Consider the following 21053-nt stretch of genomic DNA (forward strand, 5'->3'; position numbering starts at 1 on the left):
ATAAACAGTCTAAGGATCCTTTTGTACCCCTGATGCGGCTCAGCTTACATGGCACAGCTCACACCCGTGGAGCTAAACTCTTTCTCCTCTTCTCCCCTACTCAAAAAAAACAACCCAAAACCCAGAAAGGCCTCATCCACACGGCTTATTAGGAACAGTCCCAGGCCCATGCTCATTCCCAGACTGTGCTCAGACATTGTTTGGGATGGTGCTAATTAGTCAGGGTCAAAACGGTTCCAGGGGCTGTGCAAGCAATTAGCAGCACGTTCACTTGCACACATGCTCAAGCCCATCAGTTGTGATCTAACACAGGACCATCCTGTCCTTGCAGCTGCCAAAAGCAGCTCCTGAATTTGGCACCCTCCTTTGGCAGATTCAGTTCATAACGTGGCAAGTTAAAGTTCCAGCTGCCATGTGCTACCTCTGTCCTTTCCCCAGGCAGAGGAGAGGCAGCAGGGAGGGCAGGAGTCTGAAGAACTGGGCTACACGAAACACAGGAGCCTTCACACAGTGCCCAAACTACTGGCTTCCTCCCTGGCAGGAAGAGAGGACACAAAGCTGGATCTGCCCAAATGATCTTCAGCTGAGCTATGATAATCTGTCAGCTGATAGACAGACCCAGACAATTTACCTCAGCTCACAATGGAGCCCTCAAAGGCAACTGGCTTCACCAAACCACTGGTGCATTTATTAACAGCTATAAAATCTTCCCCAGCTTACAAAAATGACAGAACACTCTTCCTGGCTGAAGCACCATAAGAGAAAAAAGTTTGGATTAGATGAAGTAAATCTGAGTTGGTGTGAATGCTGCCATCATTCAGGCACTGGACAAAGACTTAGGAAGAGAGAAAAACTAACAAATTTTGTGAGACGTAGATATTCTTGCTATGCTTCTCTGCAAGTGACTGAAACTTTGATGTGAGAGACATGCATTATTAGGCTGATAACTAGTACAGCTGTGAAAAAAACATCTCAAATAAATGTGGGAAGCAGTTTTTCAAGCCTTTCCTTCAAACTCATTGGACAAAAACTGCTAGGTTCAGAAGTTTGGGCTTTTCCCACCTGCATTAAACAAAAGACTCCAGTTCACTACGTCAATAACCTGTTCCTATTCATCATTACTACAAAATTACTCCTGTTATCTGTCTTACTACATCTGACTTTGAACATACTCACTAACAATTGAAAAAATAATTTTAAGTACTCACATCTGTAAACCCACCAAATTTATAAATTGCTGTTGTTACTGTGTCTCTCTATTGGGCTGCCCAAACAGGTTTTTTGCTTTACTCCTTTTTCTGCAGCATTGTTTCTGTTTTAAAAGGGAGAAAAACAGCATACACTTTACATAAAACAAAAATATTTGATGGGAAGAAAGAATAGAAAATTACGCACTTTACAGTGGAAAGTTTGGATGACTTGCAACCGCCTAATACAAAGACTGAAATAATGGCTCTAGGTCTGACATTTCATTAGGACTATATAGTGTATGGGTGTTGCTCTGAAAATTAATGTTCTGTTGATTTGATACTGCAGAAGACATTTGCTGAAAGTTTGTTTAGCTTATCATTTGAACTATTTTTCAGTCTTCCTTCATTTAGAGCAAGAAAATGTTGAATTTACTCACTTGTGCAGAATTTTTGTACCTGGCCCTGTCAAACTCTGCTGTCAAAATCAAGCACAAGGCTTGCTTCTCCTGGAGCAAAGCAGAAACAATTAGTCAAAACCAACCTCCCCTTCTGTACAAATTTATTAGCTCTTTTTTTTTTTCATTCTAAATATTTTCTCTTTTTAAAGTAAGATCAAAGCTGAAACGTCATTTAAGTTTGTTTTTTTTTTTAAAGAGGTCATCAGATTTTTAATATAAAAAAAGAGCAATTTCAAGAATACCATCTATTTTCGCCATCAGAACCAGAAACTTTTCAGTTCTTCACAATGTTGCAGATCGTCCTCTAACACTGCTTCTGCACCATGTGTTTTTGGAAACTTTATGTCATTTGAGCTTTTGGCACCGAACAGAATCATACTTGACTTCTGATTTATAGCCATCTGTCTTCTTCAGCCGCATACACAGAACCCTCATTATTGTAGGGCATGAGTACTGTTATTTGCTTCCAGTTTACAGTTAATGCATTATAAATTCGACTCCACTTCAAGAGACCAGCGGTCGTGTCAGTCTTCCTTGCTATAGGAGGTAAGGCAGGAATTGGTTTAAAAACAGAAAAGAACTCCTGAAAGTGCCACAGTACCATTAGAGGCTTCCTTATCTCAGCGAACTAAGAATGTGAATCCATTTCAGACAGCAAATCTAAGAAGTATGCTTTTAGCAGGTGCAAGAAGATGTACCAACACTTTCAAGTCTTTGTACAGAGTGCACCACTTTGTCAGCAAAATATAATGGGAAAGATTGGGGCCAAAATTACCTGATCCCACAGCTTCTGTGCCCAGGACAGAGGGCTCCAGGCACAGGGAACCTGCCAGCCCAGATACCTGCCCTCCCTGGGGCTTGTCCTGCCATCCATAGCCACAGAATCTTCAAGTTAAGGGTTGGAACAGATCTTAAAGATCATCTAGTCCCAATGCCCCTGCCATGGGGCAGGGACACATCTCTGGTTCCATAGTCCAGGTTTCTGAAGGCTTTATATCCAACCCAGCTTTGAACACTGCAAGGATTAGGGAGTCCACAGTCTCCCTCGGCAACCTGTTCCAGTAACTCGCCACCCTCACAGTAAAGAACTGCCTTCGAATAGAGAACCTAAATTTCCTGTCTTTGAGCTTCTGCCCATAAAGAAGATGGTGTCACAACCAACGCTGCTAAAAAATGTTTCTGGGCCAAGCACGTAACTGGGAAAAAGGAGGCCTGCACCCCGAACACCCGAGTGTCGCCTTCCCGGAGCTCCGGACATGAGTTCTGCTTTCCCACCAGGCCAGCAGCGCCCTTCCCTTCTGCCTCTGCCGAACCCTCTCCCCACCGCTCCCCATCCCAGCCCCGTTCCCTGCCCTCCCTGCCCGCCCTTCCCGCCGCCTCTTCCTGCCGCCTCTTCCCGCCGCCTCGTTCCGCCCTCGCCTTCGCGTTTCCTGTCCGAGCGGAGGAGGTTTGGCCCTGCGGCGCCGCCGTCTCCCAGCGGCTGCGTTGAGCATCATGGCGGCGTCTCTCTCAATGTCAGCGGCGCTGAGGGGCCTCGTCGCCCGGAGCGGAGCGGCCGCGGTCCGCCCGCCGCCGCCCAGGTAACGGCACCGCGGGCTCTCCGCCGGCCGCCCGGGGGGCACCGCCGCACCCCGGCGCCCGCAGGGGCCCGAGGAGGCCGTCCCGGGCCTGGACCTCCGCCGCGGCCGCCCGGGGAGCTGGGTCGGGGGGCCCGCGTAGGCCTCGACGCGGGTGGGGGGCGGCCAGGCTGGCAGCAGGCGCGGGGCCGGGGCTTCCCTCGTGTCAGTCCGTGCGTGTCCTTGTCTGTCCCTGTGTGCCCGTGCGTGTCCTTGCCTGTTCCCGTCTGTCGGTGCGTGCCCTTGCCCGTCCTTGCTGTCTGCCTCGCCGTGACCGCCCGCCCAATGTCCTTGCCGTGCCCGGAGGTCGAGTTCTGCTCGTCGCGGCCTCTCTGCTGGGGAGCGTCACCTCGCCAGCAGTCTTCCCCGAGATTTGCACCCCACTACATTCTTTTCTATCGTGTTGCATTTCCTCGCCATCCCTTTTTCGAAACAAACCTTTTACCTTTTTCAGAGGCTGAATATATCTGTTTTTTCGCCGATTTTCTAAAAATAATATTGGAAATGTCTTTATAATTTTAGGTGGCACTTTGTTATTTGTTTCTTTAATGCAGAGACCTGTGTTAGAAGTCCTGTACGTGACCCAACCACGAGTTGAAGATGCGCGCATGTTGTTACTGTTGTGCATCTCACAGGCCCAAGGCTTGTGTCAGTCTAGCCAGGACAAATAATGTAGCTCACTGCCTTTAGTTGTGTTTTGGAGGTTTTTCTCTTTGTGCTCTTTAAGTCTTTAGATATTAACAGATACAGGTTTGCTCTAGTAATTTAATTTTTTTTAATCTCTTGGGGTTTTTAAATATATGTTTATAAATATGTGTCTGTGCCTATAGAAACACGTAGAGAAAACTATATGTACATGCAGAGCAAGAACTATGGCTCTACTGTTTTTGTACGTTTTTATCCTCTGACTTTCCTATTAGATACTGCTGCCTTCTTCCTCCTAAAATGGCACCTGTTTGATGGTGTTGAAGGTTAATTGTCAGTCTCTTAAAAATGCTTTGAAATCTGTGGGTATGAATTTAGGAGATGCTCTGCAGCAATCCAGAAACTTGCTGTTCATGTTCAGCTGTTACCTTCTGCCCTTCTACTCCTCTGGTATTGTCAGAACTATTGCCTGTCCCATGTTGTGAATTTCATCAGTCAAGTAATTCCGGCTAAAAATAATTTTGTTTGTTGTAAAGTCTTGCCATGCTATATTTCAAGTAATTATTTCAGAAAAAAAATAGTAGGATGTAGCAGGGCTGGGTATGACAAGCGAATGGAAATGTGAGGTGGGTACACTTCAGTTGTGATTTCTTCTTTGAAACACTGAGTTAGATTCCTTGGTTGCCTCAGAGAGTGAAGAAAAATTAGTGTCCCTTAGTGTTTTCAGTAAGGGGGATGTTGAGGAGAGTGGCCTGAGTGGGACTGAAACTTATGCTTCACATTCTCTAGGACGGTGACCTGATCATAGGTGGGCAAGTTTCTTGAAGAAGAAGGAGGGCATTATGAGTTTCTCCTGAAGTTTTGTGCACAGTTTTGTAATCCCTGTTGTTAGAATGAGAAATTTTCCGTGGAATAAGGAGAAGACACTTCAGAATAAGATTGTTTTGGCAGTATGAGGGAATGCTTATGACTGTCATTTATTGCATAAGTTTTGCAAAGTAATTATTCCCTGGTGAGGTAGGCGCTGAAACTTAAATATTTTTTCAATTACTGTTTAATATAAAATGTCTTTATATGAAAAATATTTCTATGAAATTTTATTCTTAACCAGCCTATGTAGTCTCTCTACTTGGGAGTGAGAATCAGCATACATAATTACAGAAAAGCATTTAGGGTTCTATGTTTTAAATTGAAAATGTCTTCCTAGGGCTCATTGTGAGTGATAAATCAGATAAAAGTAGACAGGAGAAAGTGTATCTCTTTCTTTTTCACTTTGTATTGCTTCTCGTATGCAAGTGTTTGTCTTCCTTTGATACATACCCTATAATCTTTCATGCAGAGCATGTAATTCTTTGTATTTCATCAGAAGCCTAGATAAATTTATGTATACAGAAAGATGCCTCAGAATTTGCCATTGTGCAAGTCTTATTTTTAGCTTTGGTGTCTCACATCTCCTGACCTCACAGAACTGAACATTTACCAAAGATCACTTAAGTTTATTTTCCCGCTGAATTGATCGGCACCTATCCAAAAGACTACTTGTTGGAGAAGCCAGTAGTTTGCTGCATATCTTGCAATTGGATATATAAATCCTGCAATACTGATTTCCTTTCAGAAAAGTATTTTGACAGATGCAGTTTGGTACAAGGAGTCTATTTGGAAGTATTTGTCTGTCTGAGTTTTTAGTGGAGTAATCTCTTCAATTTCTACAATTGAAAAATTGTAGAAAGAGTGTGTTATAACCAGTGTGCTAGATGTGTATCTTTAATAAATTCAGGTGTTACAATTACTAACAATAAAAATTATTGGTGTTCTTAGGAGATGACCTAAGAAGATTCTGGAACTGTCAACTGTGAGGGCATTTGAATGACTCTTATATCACTCCAGCCCTACACTTTTATTTACTTAGATTCAGAGTAAAGTTTGACTGTTCGGTAAAACATAATGCAAGTTTCATGTTACTTGCTTAAATTAGGTTGTGAGAGTAATATATCTTGTTTGGACTGCAGGATTGAATTTTAAGCATTCAAGATGTATCTTCATTTGCAGTGCATTTTTCTGTAGATCTTTGCGTGTGAAACTTCTTATAGTGCTCCAGTTTTCAGAAGTTCAATTAAATTATAATGTGGTCACTTCCCAAGAGTTACAAGAGATATTCTGTTCTGATTTCTGTTAGTGATATTTGGTTCTTAGAAATTTTATGACATCATCTAGCACAAATACTGCTTTTATTGGGACATACTTAGGCACTTTAATGTACACATGCCCAAGCTGCCCAATGATTCTAAACTGGTACTGGCTTTTTCCACAATATGGACATAAGTGTTCAGTCTGAAATTAAGAGAACATGCAGCAACATTCCTCATATCTTTGTGAAGTCCCGAGTGCTTGTTTTAAGTCACTTAAGCAGTGGTTACTGAGTCCTTAGATGATTGAGAAAGTAAAAGTGTCTCCTTTGCCTAAAAACTATTTTGAACCTTTCATGCTGTAAGATCTGTGAAGTTTTCAGGAAGCTTGAAATTATGTTGAACATGCTCTCACTAGTTTGACCTAAAAGATTGCAGTGTTTCCTTCCCTTAGAAATATGGACAGTTGAAGCTGGAAAAGAAAACATCAAACAAATTCCTGCTGAAAATATCTGGGAATCAGATATTTGTTTCTAAGACACTTCAGAGTGTTTTTTTGAGAAGCCCTTTCTATCACAATATATTTGAGTCAGAATTAATTTCTGTTGCTCTAGAAGAATGTTTTGTGTGTAGGTGTAGTATGGCCACATGCTCTCTGCATTTCATGATCATGAATTTTTCGTGTCACTTTTTAGTGGTTTTTCAAAATGTGTTACCTTCCTCTTGTGATGCTATTGTAAAGACTCTGAGTATGACAGCAAAGGTTTTGCTGGTTCATCATTGTTATGGGTTCAGGAGGATGCCCATGCACAAAAAACTCAGGACGCAGTAGGAATTGCAAAGCAAGTCAATTTTGTTAGTCACTTTTGCATAAATACATGCCAAGCCCTGAATGTTTGAGAGCTGCCGAGTAGGAGGAGATGGAGCGTGGTGCTCAGTCAGGGTGGGTTGGTAGACTGTGCACCTTCAGGACATCCCCTGGATGAAAACGGCATGCATCATGTCCTCCTCTCCGTCCACCCCAGAACCACCCCTTGTATCACCTCCTCAGGAGTGGCCAGTTCCAGCATCACCTCACGCAGGGCCAGCATGAGATGAGATCATAACAGCCCATGATCACACCTCCATGCCAACAACAGTTTTATTGTGTTTTATTCCCATTTCGCGGGATGAATCCCACCAAGTGACTGATACATAGTTTCATTACTGAAGGTTAGTCTTACCAACTAATCTTGAGTCTTTTACGTTATCCTGTCTCCCCGTACCGCAGCAGACAAATATGTCAGGCCTTAGACTTGTCTTCTGTCTCTGACACAATCATAAATGGATATCTGAGGTTATGAAAGTAAAGAATTATGGACACTTGTGTAGGACGAAGCCTATTATTCAATAATTTTCAAAAAATTGAGGAAATCTGGGATGCCATTTATATCTCAGTTTTCAGTTACTGTCTTTATAAGCAGGCTTCCCCCTCAGGAAAAAAAGGGAGTAGCCATTTTTGTGGCAAAATAAAGGACTTCTAAAACAGAAAAAAACTCCTGTCTTAATTTTTTATCCTGTCCTTCCATGAAAGATAGAGAAAATGCTTACTAACTTAAAAAAAATAATAATTCTGCAAGATAATAGCTTACTCCTTTGTGTTATTGTTTGGTTCTTCTTCTTTAATGAAATAATACTGACATTTTTCTTGCATCTCAATACCAAAGCACACATTAAAATATGGTTTAGTAGACTTTGTGGAGCTAGGTGTGGGTAGAGACCAGCAGAGAGACCAGCAGAGAGCCATTTAAAGATGTACAAAGCCCTGACTGGCTAACAGAAACACTATTTCACCAATGTTAGTGGTAGCCAGTGTGAAGTTTCTGTCAAGTCTGGAATAAGCAGCATGTTGCAGAAGTTGTATTATTTATTATTTCATCCATCTGTAATACATGTCTGCTGCTTCCTTTATACCACAAAATATATAAAAGTATGTGTGGTGTTGTCAGGCTCAGACACATCAGAAGCTTTGGTTTTCATTAATAAAAAACATAGTTCTGTATAATTTATCTTTGTTAAAATTACTTCCAGTGACTGATATGATCTACATAGGGAACCTGGAATAAAATTTAAAAACCAGGAGAAAAAGTAGTCTTTTTGCAGTCTTGCCTTAGCTGTATAAGAGATGTTTATTGATCGTTTCATTTTGGTTATTTACCAGGAAAAAAAGATGTATTTGGCTTTTAAAGTGTGTATTTGGCTAGAATTTTACAATTTTATCTTAAGTATGTATTTTGGTTGTAATTGAGTCTCAGTATCCTACTGAGATTCTTAATAGCACTGGAGTAAACTGAAATCTGGAATAAAATTCCCGCAGGTTTTTTTTTTTTGCTTGTGAGATTGTGATGATATGGAGCATTGGAGAAGACTCAAGGTGAAAGATATGGAGAGACAAATAGACATAGACAGGGGGAGAAAAATGTGAAATCCACTACATTATTCATACACATAATGAGCATGAGTTTAAAAACAAAACTCCAAGGCATCAGTGAGTGTTGTCTGGTCTTGCAGACACCCTGAAGCCATAGTTTGGGAGTAGGTATTTCATGTATCTGAAGTGTGTAATTCCTTTAAAAACTACTCCTTTTGACTCTTGTCCACACTGTTCAGATAGTGATTGTGTGGTTAAGAGAGGGTCTAGGAGCCGAGTCTTGACTGTTCACTGTGACTGAAAGCAATATCAGTGGTTATTTATTATAGTCACAGGTCCTTTGACAATGGCTTGTGTCTGGCTCTTGTGAAGCACAGCCCTCTTTCCACAATCATTTTGCATGCTTTGACGAAGAGAGGGGGAAATTTCTGATACAGAGGATGACTTCAGTCCCTTTGCAGTATTTTATGTAGTATCTCAAAGCTGCTAATTCATCAGTACTTGAGCAGTTGCAACAGAATAATTTACTCAGGTCTGTTGTGTTCATGGGTTTGCACCATTATGAAAATATCTAAGTAGCTATTGTGAACCAGAGGGGTGTCTTAGATTTCCTGCTTTTGCCTTCTCTGTTTGATTTTATTGGAAGTAGGGTGTAGGAGTGCTCCTTTTTTCTTTGGGAGTGGAAAGAGTAAGCTTTGGAAGGCCCCCACGGAGTAATGAAGATGTTGAATTTAATGAAGCATGGGAACAGTAGAACGGTGCTGTCAATGTGAACAATTCCATCACAGTGAAAAAGTGAAAAGTACTATGTATTGTGTAGTTTGGTGGTTAGCTCACATTCATCTCATTTGAGTTCTTAAAGTGTCTGGGATTCCTGCAATGTTTGTGAAGGTTTGCATATTTTCAGAATTCGTCTAGAGGAGGAAGAGGACAGTTAGGAAGATGTGCAAGTAAGAGGGGCAGATAGGAAAAAAAGTTTGGGAGAGCCAAAGTTTGAGAAGGGGGCAAAGAGGAGATGTGTTGTTCTGGAAATGGCTGTTTTTCTAATGTACTTATGGAGAAGTAAGTAGAACTTGCATCATGACAGCAAAATGTTCCTGATAAGGCTTCCTAGGTTGTTCTTTCTTATTGCTCATATGACTTGGGTGACTTGTATTAATTACATTCAGTTCCTTCAGTTTTGGAATTGGAAACCCAGAGGGGAGGAATAACATTTTTCAGAGTAAAGGTTATACAGAGACAGACAGATGTGTAAATTATATTTTGTTGAAAGCTTATTAGTAAATAAGCAATGCTCTTCCTTGTCCACTAACACAAGTGAATGCTCTTCTAATCAGTTTTGTGGCAACTGACTATTGTGGGATCAGAACTGCAGCTTGCTTACATGAAGTCTGGCATACTTTTAATTTTAAAAGTGTTGTTACACGTGATAATAACTTTTTTCAAAAATTTACTGATTTGAGAACCTAATAATCTTCTCTCTACTTAGAATATTTGAAGTGGAGTAGATATAGAATTTAACCCTCAAAACAAACAAACAAACAGACCCTCAAAAAAGCTTTGTAGGGTCGAGGTGAAATTTGTTGGCAGTAGTATCTTAAAACAGAAGGACATAATACTTTCCTTCAGGGACTAGACAATTTAAAACAGAAACTAACACTGCATTTGAAAAATGACCCTTTATTTTCAAGAAAATCCCTCAAACATTCTTACAGAAAAGACTTTCATGTTGGTATATCCTAATACCAAATATTTGATATCTCAAAGTCTGAGAAATGTAATTGTAGAACTTGTTACACTAAGTTGAACCACATTTTTTGTCAAATAAATTAGTCAGTAGTAAGATTATGAAATACCAGATGGATACATGGGGAAAGGGAATAATTATGCCAACTGTCAATGGACAGTGTTTCAAATCTGTGTTACCAAAATAATAAAATTTGCTTTATTGATGTAGGCTTAATATAACACGTTCAACAGATTTAACTCACAGTGGAAAAATACAGCTATTTGGATTTTAAAAATTGCCTTGATTTTGCCTTACTATAGGTTTGAGCATTTTGACTCAACTGACCTTATTATTGTCCATCTTAGATGAAATTGACTGTTTTAAGAGACTGAAATGCTGAGAATTTTATAGTTAGCAGGGAAGCGTGAACCTACTCACAACTAGTTTAAAAAAAAACCCCAAGTTTAACAGCTCCTATTTCATACTAATAATTTCAGTAAATTTGTATGATCCTTAATAGCTAAATGTTTTATATGTTTTACCCATGTGTAGGTTTTCATTCTTATGATAGTACAGTGGATTTTGCTAAGTTTTTAAAATTCTTTTGGAAGCATTTGATTCGGACCATGTTAAAAAATATACCTCTGAAGTATCTTAAGATTGCGTCCTTTTTTGTTTCTGAATAAAGAAATCTCTAAACTAGCAGGAGGTAAGCTGAAGAGTTCACATTTTCTTCTTTATAATGTGTGTTTTCATATTTCCTAAGAAATTAATGGTATTATTTCTGTCTGAGTTTCAAAGGGCAGTTGTTCTCTCCTGGCAGTGTAATAGTACGTTTAGGTACTATTTGCTTAGCTCTTTCTGGCTGCAGTAGTTTGTGTCTGAATCTTCATTTGACCTATGATGGATGTTAAAGAAGTAAAGTAACTTTTGACTCAACAAGAGAGTCTGTAGGCAGCTCCAGAATGTGTGTGGGCAAACAGTTCTTGCAGCTGCTTATTACTGGGATCTTAACATGAAAGAGTTCATAAACAAGTCTGGTTCCTTTTTTTAAAGTCAGAGTTTATGTATTTGATACAAATATTTTTAGACCTTTTATGAATGTTTATTTTATACGTGAACACCTCTGGCATTGTCATTTGTGATCAGTCTATTGAAGTAATCTTCTGCTAAATGTTAATGAAGTAATCCGCTAAGTGTTAGTGATGCTATTTATATTGAAGTCCAAACTAAACTTCTGTTGCAGATGAGAGCTGTTGAGTTCTTCATGTTTTTTTATAGATTTCAGTAAGTTTTAAGCTAAGATTTTTATGGATATTGCATTTTCAGAAGTTACAATGTACCATCTTTTTGCTGCATTTCAAATGAAGGAAAAAGGCAGAAAGCTCTTCATGCAGTAGCTTTGACCGTTCTGTCACATATTCAAGGAGTATTTGCATCTGCTGTGGTAAGTTATTGGAAGGAAAATTCTACAAGAGTGGTATATTTTCATATGCCAGTGTTCGTGCCTACCAGAGAAAGAGACAAATAATCTGCATGTTATTTGATCTGAAATTCAAGAATGAGGTTTGCTTCGAAAGCACCAGTGTTGCCTTAAGGCTTTATAAAAGCGTGAGTAATATCAATACTTGCAGTCTCCTTTTAGAGAGAGAGCTAACAGCTGATTAGATAGTAAGAATATGAAAAGTAAGAAAGAATTGTACTAGTGGAGGAGGAGGGGATCAGTGCATGAGGATTGGTGCATAAGTGAACACACAAATAGAGTAGCTATTGAGATTATTTTTATTCTCAAAGGTGAGTTCTCAAAAATGCTTCTGAAGTGTGCTTACATTAATAAATAATGACAGATGGAAATAAATCAGATAATTATGGAAAAACAGAGCAGTCAAGCTTTCTTTGAATGTAGACTTCATTTATGTAGCTTGGTCGTTTCATTATATTTCTCTTGAAGTGCACAATAATTTGTCCATCAGTTTAAAGAATTATTGTTCCAAGATTGCAGATGCTGATGCAATATGCAAAAGAAAGGAAGGGGGTTTTTTTTCCTAGCTAGTGCCATTGTTGCTTGCACTTGTGTGTAGAATAGGAGTTAAAGTTTTGGTGTGATAATTTGTTTTTCAAAACTCCTGTGGGAGACACATAGGTTGCTTACACTGCAGCCAGCTGTTTGTTTTCATCTCAGATGTGTATTGTAGAAGGCAGTACCCACAACTGAAAGCTTGTGTGGTTAGTATAATTTTAAAACAAGGTAAGATTTAAAATCAGTCATTGTAGAGAGACTGCATAAAAATTAAGTCCTTTGCTTTGGTTGCAATATGAGGCTGAAAACCAAGTGCAGATTAATTGCATAGACTGGAAAAAACAGTATTGTATTTTATTTGATAGGAATTAATGACAGGCAGAGTGTCAAGGAGCATCAAAGGCTGTCTACTCCAGAAGGTAAGGCAAGCTGGAAAGTGAGGGTGACCCCAGCAGGGACAGTGCCCTTACTGACCAGGGCAAGAGCCAGAACCAGGGCTGGAGGTGGGTGCACCTAATGATGCCAGACCCAAAGTTGAGCTTTTAAATGGAGCTCCAGGGCCATAGGCAGGGGCTGTTCATGGAGGTCCTGTATGAGGCTGGTCATGGCCATTAAGACCTGCTGGTGCCCTTAGAGTCCTGATGCCTGGTCTGAGAGAGTTTGTCTTCAGACTGTCGATGTTAGAGCACTTGAAAACTCAGACTATGTTCTTGCATGTAAGGTGGCACCATTGGTGTATCTTCTCTGAATATAACTCAGTAGTCAAAAATTTATTGAAGTATCGTGGAGATTTTTCTCCTCAGAGCTGTATAAGAACCATGTGGGCTTGACAGATCAAGTGGTGTGACTAAGGTGTGTGACATGGAGTGTAGCTGAGGTACATGATAACTGAGGAATGGCAAGAGTTCAAAGAGGAATTGAGGACAAAGGCTTAGTGTCAGAAAGGAAATTGAAGAGAAAGGTAGCTGAGACAAGGCGAAGTTCACAAAGCAAGTGAAATTAAATCATGCAGAATAATATTACCTAGATTATCCCATTCTCATCTAGAACTCCTAAGAGCATACAGTTTTGAAAAGAAACCTGTATATCATGTTCCATTTGTAAGGCATTTGGCTTTCTCTAACTGGCTTGTACTACAAACATTAATATATAGCTCTTAAATACAGTTTGTCATAGCTGCCCAACAGCTAAGGCTTACTTGCCAAATAGCTTATTCGACATTCACGAACCATTATAAACCAAGATGTAATTTTCCAGTAACACTTTAAAGAATTCCTTTTTGTGTTGTAGTTTATGGTTCAAGTATTTGAGAGCATTAAATAAGAAAGAAGTTGCCTTTTATGTGTGTATGTATATATATATATGTATGTATATGTATGTATATATGCATGTATGTATGTATATACATAGATATGCATACAGATATATATATATATATATATAGATATATATACTGTATTTTACAGGCCTTGGATTATTAGAATAGAAATTATTTAGCTAGTAAATGCAGTCATATTGATGGGCTAAATCAGTAGGAGTGGATAGGGGTGAAATACAGGACCATGCTGTGCCATAAACCAGTTTACAAACACAGAGGAATCTTTACTCTGTTTTTCTGTTTAATGTTAACATGATTCAAAGGCTCTTTTTCAAAATGCACAAAATAAGACAGAGGTGGGATGTGGGACATTAGTTTCATTCCTCACAGTTTTGAAATTAAACCCTTTGACTTTTGTTGTTCCTTCTATAAAGAGAGCACAGTTTTTAGTTTTGTCAAGTTCTATGAATGCCTGAATGTGTGTGTGGGGAATTTGACATTTAGAAAGCACAAACAAAGCAAATGTGTCACCTGGGTATTTTGTCTTTACACCCTCCACAACTTTTCTCTCTTCTTTTTTTAACTTTATTAGGCTTTCTAACTAGAGAATGTAAATTTAGTTGATAGTTGTTATGGGCTGTGCAACATTTCTAGTATTATATGTGTTCCAAATAACTTGCCTATAAGAAGTTTCTAGTTCTCCACAGCCAGCTGCTTTCAGATTGTGAACTGAGGTTAATTCCTAAGATTAGGTGTTCCAGTTTGGAGAGTAGTGTGTAATGAAATGCTTTATTAGCAACTGTATGGGTGGCAGTAATTCAGAGTTCTTGTGACCTGATAGCTGTTGGACATCTTGCAAATTAGGTATTATATTGCTCTAACTGTAGTATATCTGGTCTCCTTTCATAATGAGTTCTTTTATTTCTAAAACAAAAATGTTTAAATAATTTTGAGTAATTTTGTTCTTAACATGTTAAGCCCCTCTCTCAAAAGTGTTTCTAATCTGTTTTCTGTGATATGTCAGAGACCACTGGTGTGCTCTGAGTCATGTGCATGTGAGGGTCAAGGAGCACTGACATGACATTTTTTAGAAGTTTAGTTGCAAGTAATGACTCAGTTTGTATCTAAGCACTTCAAGAAATGTTTTGATACCAGCCTGAGACTTGCAGAGAACTGTTTTAGGATGTGCAGCTGTTGCTTGTGAGTGCGCTGACTTGAACCTTCAGGCTAGCTCTGTGGATTTTTGGCTGAACTTTTCCTCAGCTCAAGCTGTTTGCATTAAGCATAAGCTTATACTCAAAATCTCAAAAGACACCAGCTCTGCAGGAGTGGCAGAGGAGTGGCTGAGCTGGCCTGGACATACTGTCTGCTTCATGTGGAGCCTTCTGAAGGACTGGTCTTTGTTGTACACCCAGTCATGGCACCTCAGTTAGCTGGCTGCTCAAATGGGCTCTGTTTGAGTCAGGGAAAGTGCAGGCATGGTGCTAGGCCAGAGCTAACCTTCTTTATTATGTCTTGACTGCAAGAAGTCTGATTAAATGAAGAAAACTGATGGTGGGTAGTTCATGTCTTCGCAGAACTGTCTTGTGTCCTGAGGAATCCACTAGGCTGCAGGCATGGATATAGTGCTTTGATCCTGTGGTGGTTCTGGAAGGACCATTTCTTTACATTGTCAGTGGTTCAGCTGATACTTGTTTGAATATAGCAGGTCAACAGCATTTTCTCACCTGTGGGATAATTAAAGTAGAATCTAAAATAACTAAAATTTTATTATTTTCTATGTGATGACGTATTCACTACTTGAAAATGTAGCTAATTTCAAAGAATTATAGAGTATTCTGGCTTGGAAGGGATCCACAAGTATCAGTGAGTCCAGCTCCTGGCCCTGTACAGGAGGGGTCATACCACATGCCTGAGTGCCTAGTCCAAATACCTCTTGAGCCCTGTCTCACTTGGTGCTGTGACCACTTCAGTGGCAGTGCCCAGCCCTCCTCTGTGTGAGGAACCTTTTCCTGACATCCAGCCTAAACCTCACATGACACAGCTTCTTGTTGTTCCCTCAAGTACTGTCACCACAGAGATCAGTGCCTGCCCTCCATGTTCTCTCAGAACGAAGTTGCACACTGCAATATGGTCTCTTCATTCTCCCTCAGGCTGAACAGACCAAACTGCTTCTCATGTAGCTTCCCTTCAAGACCCTTCAACAGTTCCTTTGCCCTCCTGTGGGCATTCTCTAATAGCTTTATGACTTTCTTATACTGTGGCACCCAGAAGTGCCCCCAACCCAACAACTCACAGGCAGGTGAGGCTGCCCCAGAGCAGAGCAGAGCAGGACAATCCCTCCCTTGCCCGGCTGCTGATGCTGTCCCTGATGCCCCAGGACACGCTTGGCCCTCCTGGCTGCCAGGGCACTGCTGGCTCATGTTCAGCTTGCCATGGACCAGAGCCCCAGGGCCCTTTCCATAGCACTGCTGTCCAGCCTCTCATTCCCCAGCCTGTCTGTACATCCTGCCCTATCCCAGGTGCAGGATCCAGGACTTGCCCATGTTAAATTTAATCTGGTTTGTGATTGTTAGTCCTTCTGATTGTCAAGATCCCTCTGTGCAGCTTCTCTGCCTTTAACAGCTCCTCCCAATTTAGTATCATTGTCAAATTTACTTGGTATCCCTTCCAGTCCTGCATCCGGGTTGTTAATGAAGATGTTGAAAGTCTTAGGGCCTAAGATGAAGTTCTGTGGAACCCCCAGTGACAGGTCCCCAGTCTGATACCACCCCATGCACTGTAACCCTTTGTGCGCAGCCCATGAGCCAGCTCTCACCCATCCCGTGGTGTGTTTGTCCAACTGTGAGCTGGACATTTCGTCCAGGAGGATCCTATGACGGACATTATTGAAAGCTTTGTTGAAATCCAGAAAGATCACATCAGCTGGCTTCTCTTGAGCGGCTAGGTGTATTACCTTGTCATAAAAGGAAATTGTCAAGCAGAACTGTTCCTTCATGAAGCTGTGCTAGCTGTGACTGTTCTTCAGGTGTTTTTCAGTAATTCTCAGAATGGTCTTCTCCAGAACTTTACCAGGTGCTGAAGTGAGACTGACAGGCCTGTAGTTTAGTATTTGTAAAGACAGGTTAACTTAATATTTAGCTTCAACGTTCCAAACCACAAGTCAAATGCATATTTCCATGTTAATTTAGTACCTTTATATAACCATTGCTTCTTTTTGTAAGTTTTGCCTGACAGGAAAGCATAGTCAGTTCTTGCCCTGTTTTCCAAACATGCAACTAGAAAAAAATAATTTATTGCATATGAACTTATTAGCAAGTAAAAACAGTGTCTGTTTATTTATATTTTAATTTATATAATTTCAGCAACTTACTACAGAAATTTCAGTAATTTAGATAAGTTAATACTGCATTCATCCATTTAGAAACATAATTTACTCTGTTTAACATCATTTTCTAGGCAAAGGGAAAAGTATGATCAGCCAACTTCATCAGAGTATGAAAATATTATTTATTAATGAGGAACTTCATTTTTCTCCCAACACGAAAGTTCATCCTGCAGTTCATACTACAAAATAGAGCTACATGTCGCCATAGGCAGTGTTTGGCACTATGTTCCATATTTTACTTGTGTTGGAAAGTAGTAAGACTAGTAAGTGAAACCGAGTAAAAATAAAATACCATTGACTCTGTTAAGTCATTATCACTTCAACTACAGTAGTGACTTCAATACCAAGGAAATATTATCCCACTGTGTTCAAATTAATCTCTCAGAAGTTTAACTTTGCAAGCTGTCATTATAAAAATGCATTTTGTTGGGGCTAAAAAAAATATATATTATGTTGAATAGTGTGATCTGTATTGTATTTAACATTGCATCATTATTTCCTGTATTTTATGTGCGGAACTTCATACTGATTTGTATTTAGTCTGTTTAATCACAGTGTATGACTAGGTTGCGTGCTGTGGAAGTTGTTAGCTGGTGGTGTTTCTTTTTGTTCTTTTTGTTCAGAATTTAATGTTTTTATGGTGGCTGCACATTATGAAGCTTGTATTATTAGAAATGCAATAATATTAAATGCAATAATATTTAAAAGGTTGGTTTTCTGAAAATTAATAATATTCAGTCTATTGCCTTGTTCATCATGGCTTCTGCATATACGTATATTCACATCCACTGATGCCCTGGTTTTTCAGTGTCAAAATACTTAAAACATCCTTTAGACTTATTTCTTGATGACTGTCGTTATTTCTCATGTAGTACATAGGGCTTTCTTCAAGACTTTGTTTTACCTACACGTTATGATCTGATTACCTGTTTGGTGATACCTGGGGTTTTTTTACCACATCTCCAACAGCTGACCAAAAGGGGGTGCTAATAGATCAAACAGTCAGATGTGTTGCATAAAGAGGTTAAGGAAAAGTTTTTGTGCAATGGTTTCAAGTTCCATCTACTGAATTGTGTCAGGTAGATACAAGTTTTCACATCTGGATGTTGTGTAAGCATTCCAATCAGAGCACTGCTCTCTGTGGAAGGCAAATTCATGCCGTGTAAATATGGCAGCTTCTTACTATGTAGGGGTTAAATGTAGGTTATTTAGCAGATATTTACGGTGGCAAAATTTGTTGAGTCTTAGCAGTTGAATACATATACCCAAAATAACCAAGTAATACGTTCAAGTCAGATGCCTTAATTCAGATACCACAAAAGACCTCCACTGACCATTTTTTTACTGTTTGGTTTCTTCTGTTCAACGGAAGTTAATGGCTTCAGCAGAGCTGGGGCCTATAACTTAAGAAGGGAAGACCTAAGAATCTTCCCTGCAGCAAAGAACTGCTATGTCCTTATCCCACAGTGGTAAAAGATGGTTGAGAGACCTGATTCTGTTATGAATATTGTAGTTTTCCAGTAGACTGAAGAACTTCAGTAGCTTCTCACTGGACTCCTTCATTTGTGTATCAGGGATGTGGAAACCATTTGTAACTTTGGTGTAACTACAGATAATGGTGGAAAGGGAATACACACTTATTATGGAAGACATGGTTAGTTGATCACAGCATTTGTTTCTTCTGGGCACATGGTACCTACAGAAAGTTTTGAATTCTTTAAAGACATATTTTTTCTGGTAGTCCTCATTTATTCATTCTGTGTTACTGAGCTGATATAAGAGTTACAAGTATTTAATAAGATCATGTAGTTTAGTCTTTGCCAAATATCTGTTCCTGTCTTCTCTATACAGTGTAAAAACATTTTACATTTATTGTGATACTCTAAAATAACAAATGGTGGCCATAATTATTTCTAGATGCCATGTCCAGTTCTACTATGCCTCACTGAAGAACTGTTCACAGGGGAAGGAAAAGTTACTTTGGCCTTTTTAAAATTCCTAACACTGAGACCCTGAAATATCATTAAAGTATATTGTTTTGTAGCATATATATATATATAACAAAGCCTATGCTGAAGTAATCAGATAGGTGGTAAAGACAAAATTTTGGTTAACAATGTTACAGTTTAAATGAACTGTAGAAATTAGTATAATGAAATTATCATAAACTACAGATAATCTTAACTTACAGTAGTGTAAAATCATGGTATTAGATTATATAGATCAAGATTGAGGAATTGAGATTCCCAACACAATGGCATAGAATAGGGAGAAAATCCTTTTGCCATTATGAATGAAATGACATTTAGATGGTGGACTCAAAAGCTAAAGGAGCTGCTATACTGTTGGAAAGTATATGGATAATCATAAAGGAGAGAGGTGACTTTTTTAGTAAACCTTAATTTTTGTTTTACATCATTTTAAAGAGTTTTTGTTTTAAAAGGTGGGCTTTTACAATAAACCTAGCTTTTTACATTTGAACACCTGTTTGTTCATCACTGACAAGCTCACTATAAGGAAAGCATTTGGGCATATTCACAACAGAGCTCTGGCCAGCTTGGAACTGTGTCACACTTTGTTTATTAGATAGTAACCATGAAGGAAGTTCATTTGGTATGTGTTCTGAATTGGTCATTAATGAGCCTGTAAGATAGCAAGATTTATGGTTGCTAGCTACATGTGAAGCTTTCTCTATAGTTTCTGAAATTCTGAATTATTTTAGCAGTCTATTTGTAATTATTCTAAGTATTTTGTGTACAATAATTCTAAATCAGAGTTTGATTAGACTTGGAACAGGGTAGAAGTAGAACTTCCTCTCATCCCAAGATGTTTCAACAGGGGAAAAAAAGCATAAGCAGTCAAAAAGAAGCAAATGGGTAATGTATACCCATATTACGCACAGAGAGAAAGGAAGAAAGCAGATTTCCTTTCCAGAGGTTAGTGATAGAAAAAAGCAGTAGGATCTTGTGAGAATGGAATTGTAGTTGCAGTGGAGGTTGTAGTTGCAGATAGGGCTGAGTTGTACTCAATGAGCTTGAAGGTCACTTACAACCCAGTGATTGTGTGATTCTGTTTGCAAATGTGTATTCTAGACTTCTGCAAGATTATCCATCAGAAAAACTACCTAAAAGTCAAGGTGGATATGGACAAATATTAATAGGTAATTTTGTGAGAGTTACTGTACTGTTGAGGATGAAATAAAAGGCTTAACTCAAGTGTTAAGTGGTTTAGATTGCAAATTCATTTAACTTAAAGGCAAAATAGATATTATAAAGTTGCCATTGGCAGAGTTTGAGAAGAGAGCCTGGTGTGAAAGAGGTGCATTTCCTGGTTCTGTCCTCAGATTAGTGCCTGATATTACCTACACACTTGCAATGAAGCCTGCTGAAAATTGAACAGGCATTCTGGGAATCAAGCTACACTTCCTATTAACTTTCAAATAGCAGTATTTAAGTTCACATGACATTTTAGAGTTGCTGGTTTTTCCAAACTTCAGATTACTTTCTGTGAGAGATGCAGCAAATAGAAATATCGTAAGCCAGTTACCTTTAACGCATAACTGGTGTTTTATGTATTTTCACCTGGAGGTCTCTCCTCCCCTGGCTTGAGATTCACTTTCCTAGTCCAAAAGCCAGTTTTCAACCACTCTTCAATTAGGAAGTTCTTAGAGAAAGTGTGTTCTGTCCAACTCATTGCAGTCTAGGGACAGACAGATGGCAGCTCATTTAAGAAGTGTACAAGGTTGTAAATTCCAGTAACAGTTGTGTGTTTTCTAGAATTTTGTAGTCAACAGAAATATCTTTGAAAAATGATGAAGAGGAGAAGTTCACTTAGGTTAGTAAGCTGTCCTTATGCTTTTGAGGAATAGCCAGAATATCATGGAGAGCTATAAGGTACGATGCCTTGGAAGTTTTCCCAGTTGACAGAGTCATCTCATGCTAAAAGCCAGCTCCCTCTGTGTAAAATGTTGGAGCATCTCAGAAGGAGATTCTGTCCACCTTTAATCTGGTGGGGTTTTTACCCTGCTCTTTATCATGGTGTTAGTAAAAACAATGTCTAACGATGTAATGCTGAGTGGAAATAATTTTCAAGGGCATGGCATTTGTACTTTTTAAAGCTGATAAATGCTTTTCCAGTTTAAAACAAAACTAGC

At 39.3% G+C, this 21053-nt stretch overlaps 1 protein-coding gene across 1 annotated transcript in view; it reads left to right on the plus strand.

Moving 5' to 3' along the window:
* The first annotated feature begins 3059 nt into the window (after window positions 1–3059).
* Window positions 3060–21053, plus strand: part of NDUFS4 (NADH:ubiquinone oxidoreductase subunit S4) — a 47732-nt gene continuing 29738 nt past the window's right edge. Inside the window, exon 1 of the mRNA XM_064736636.1 lies at window positions 3060–3228. Within this exon, the coding sequence (XP_064592706.1) occupies window positions 3143–3228 (86 nt within the window). The 5' untranslated portion in view covers window positions 3060–3142. The remainder of the gene's footprint in view (window positions 3229–21053) is intronic.

Source organism: Zonotrichia leucophrys, chromosome Z (assembly GCF_028769735.1).
Source record: "Zonotrichia leucophrys gambelii isolate GWCS_2022_RI chromosome Z, RI_Zleu_2.0, whole genome shotgun sequence".
NCBI lineage: Eukaryota > Metazoa > Chordata > Aves > Passeriformes > Passerellidae > Zonotrichia > Zonotrichia leucophrys.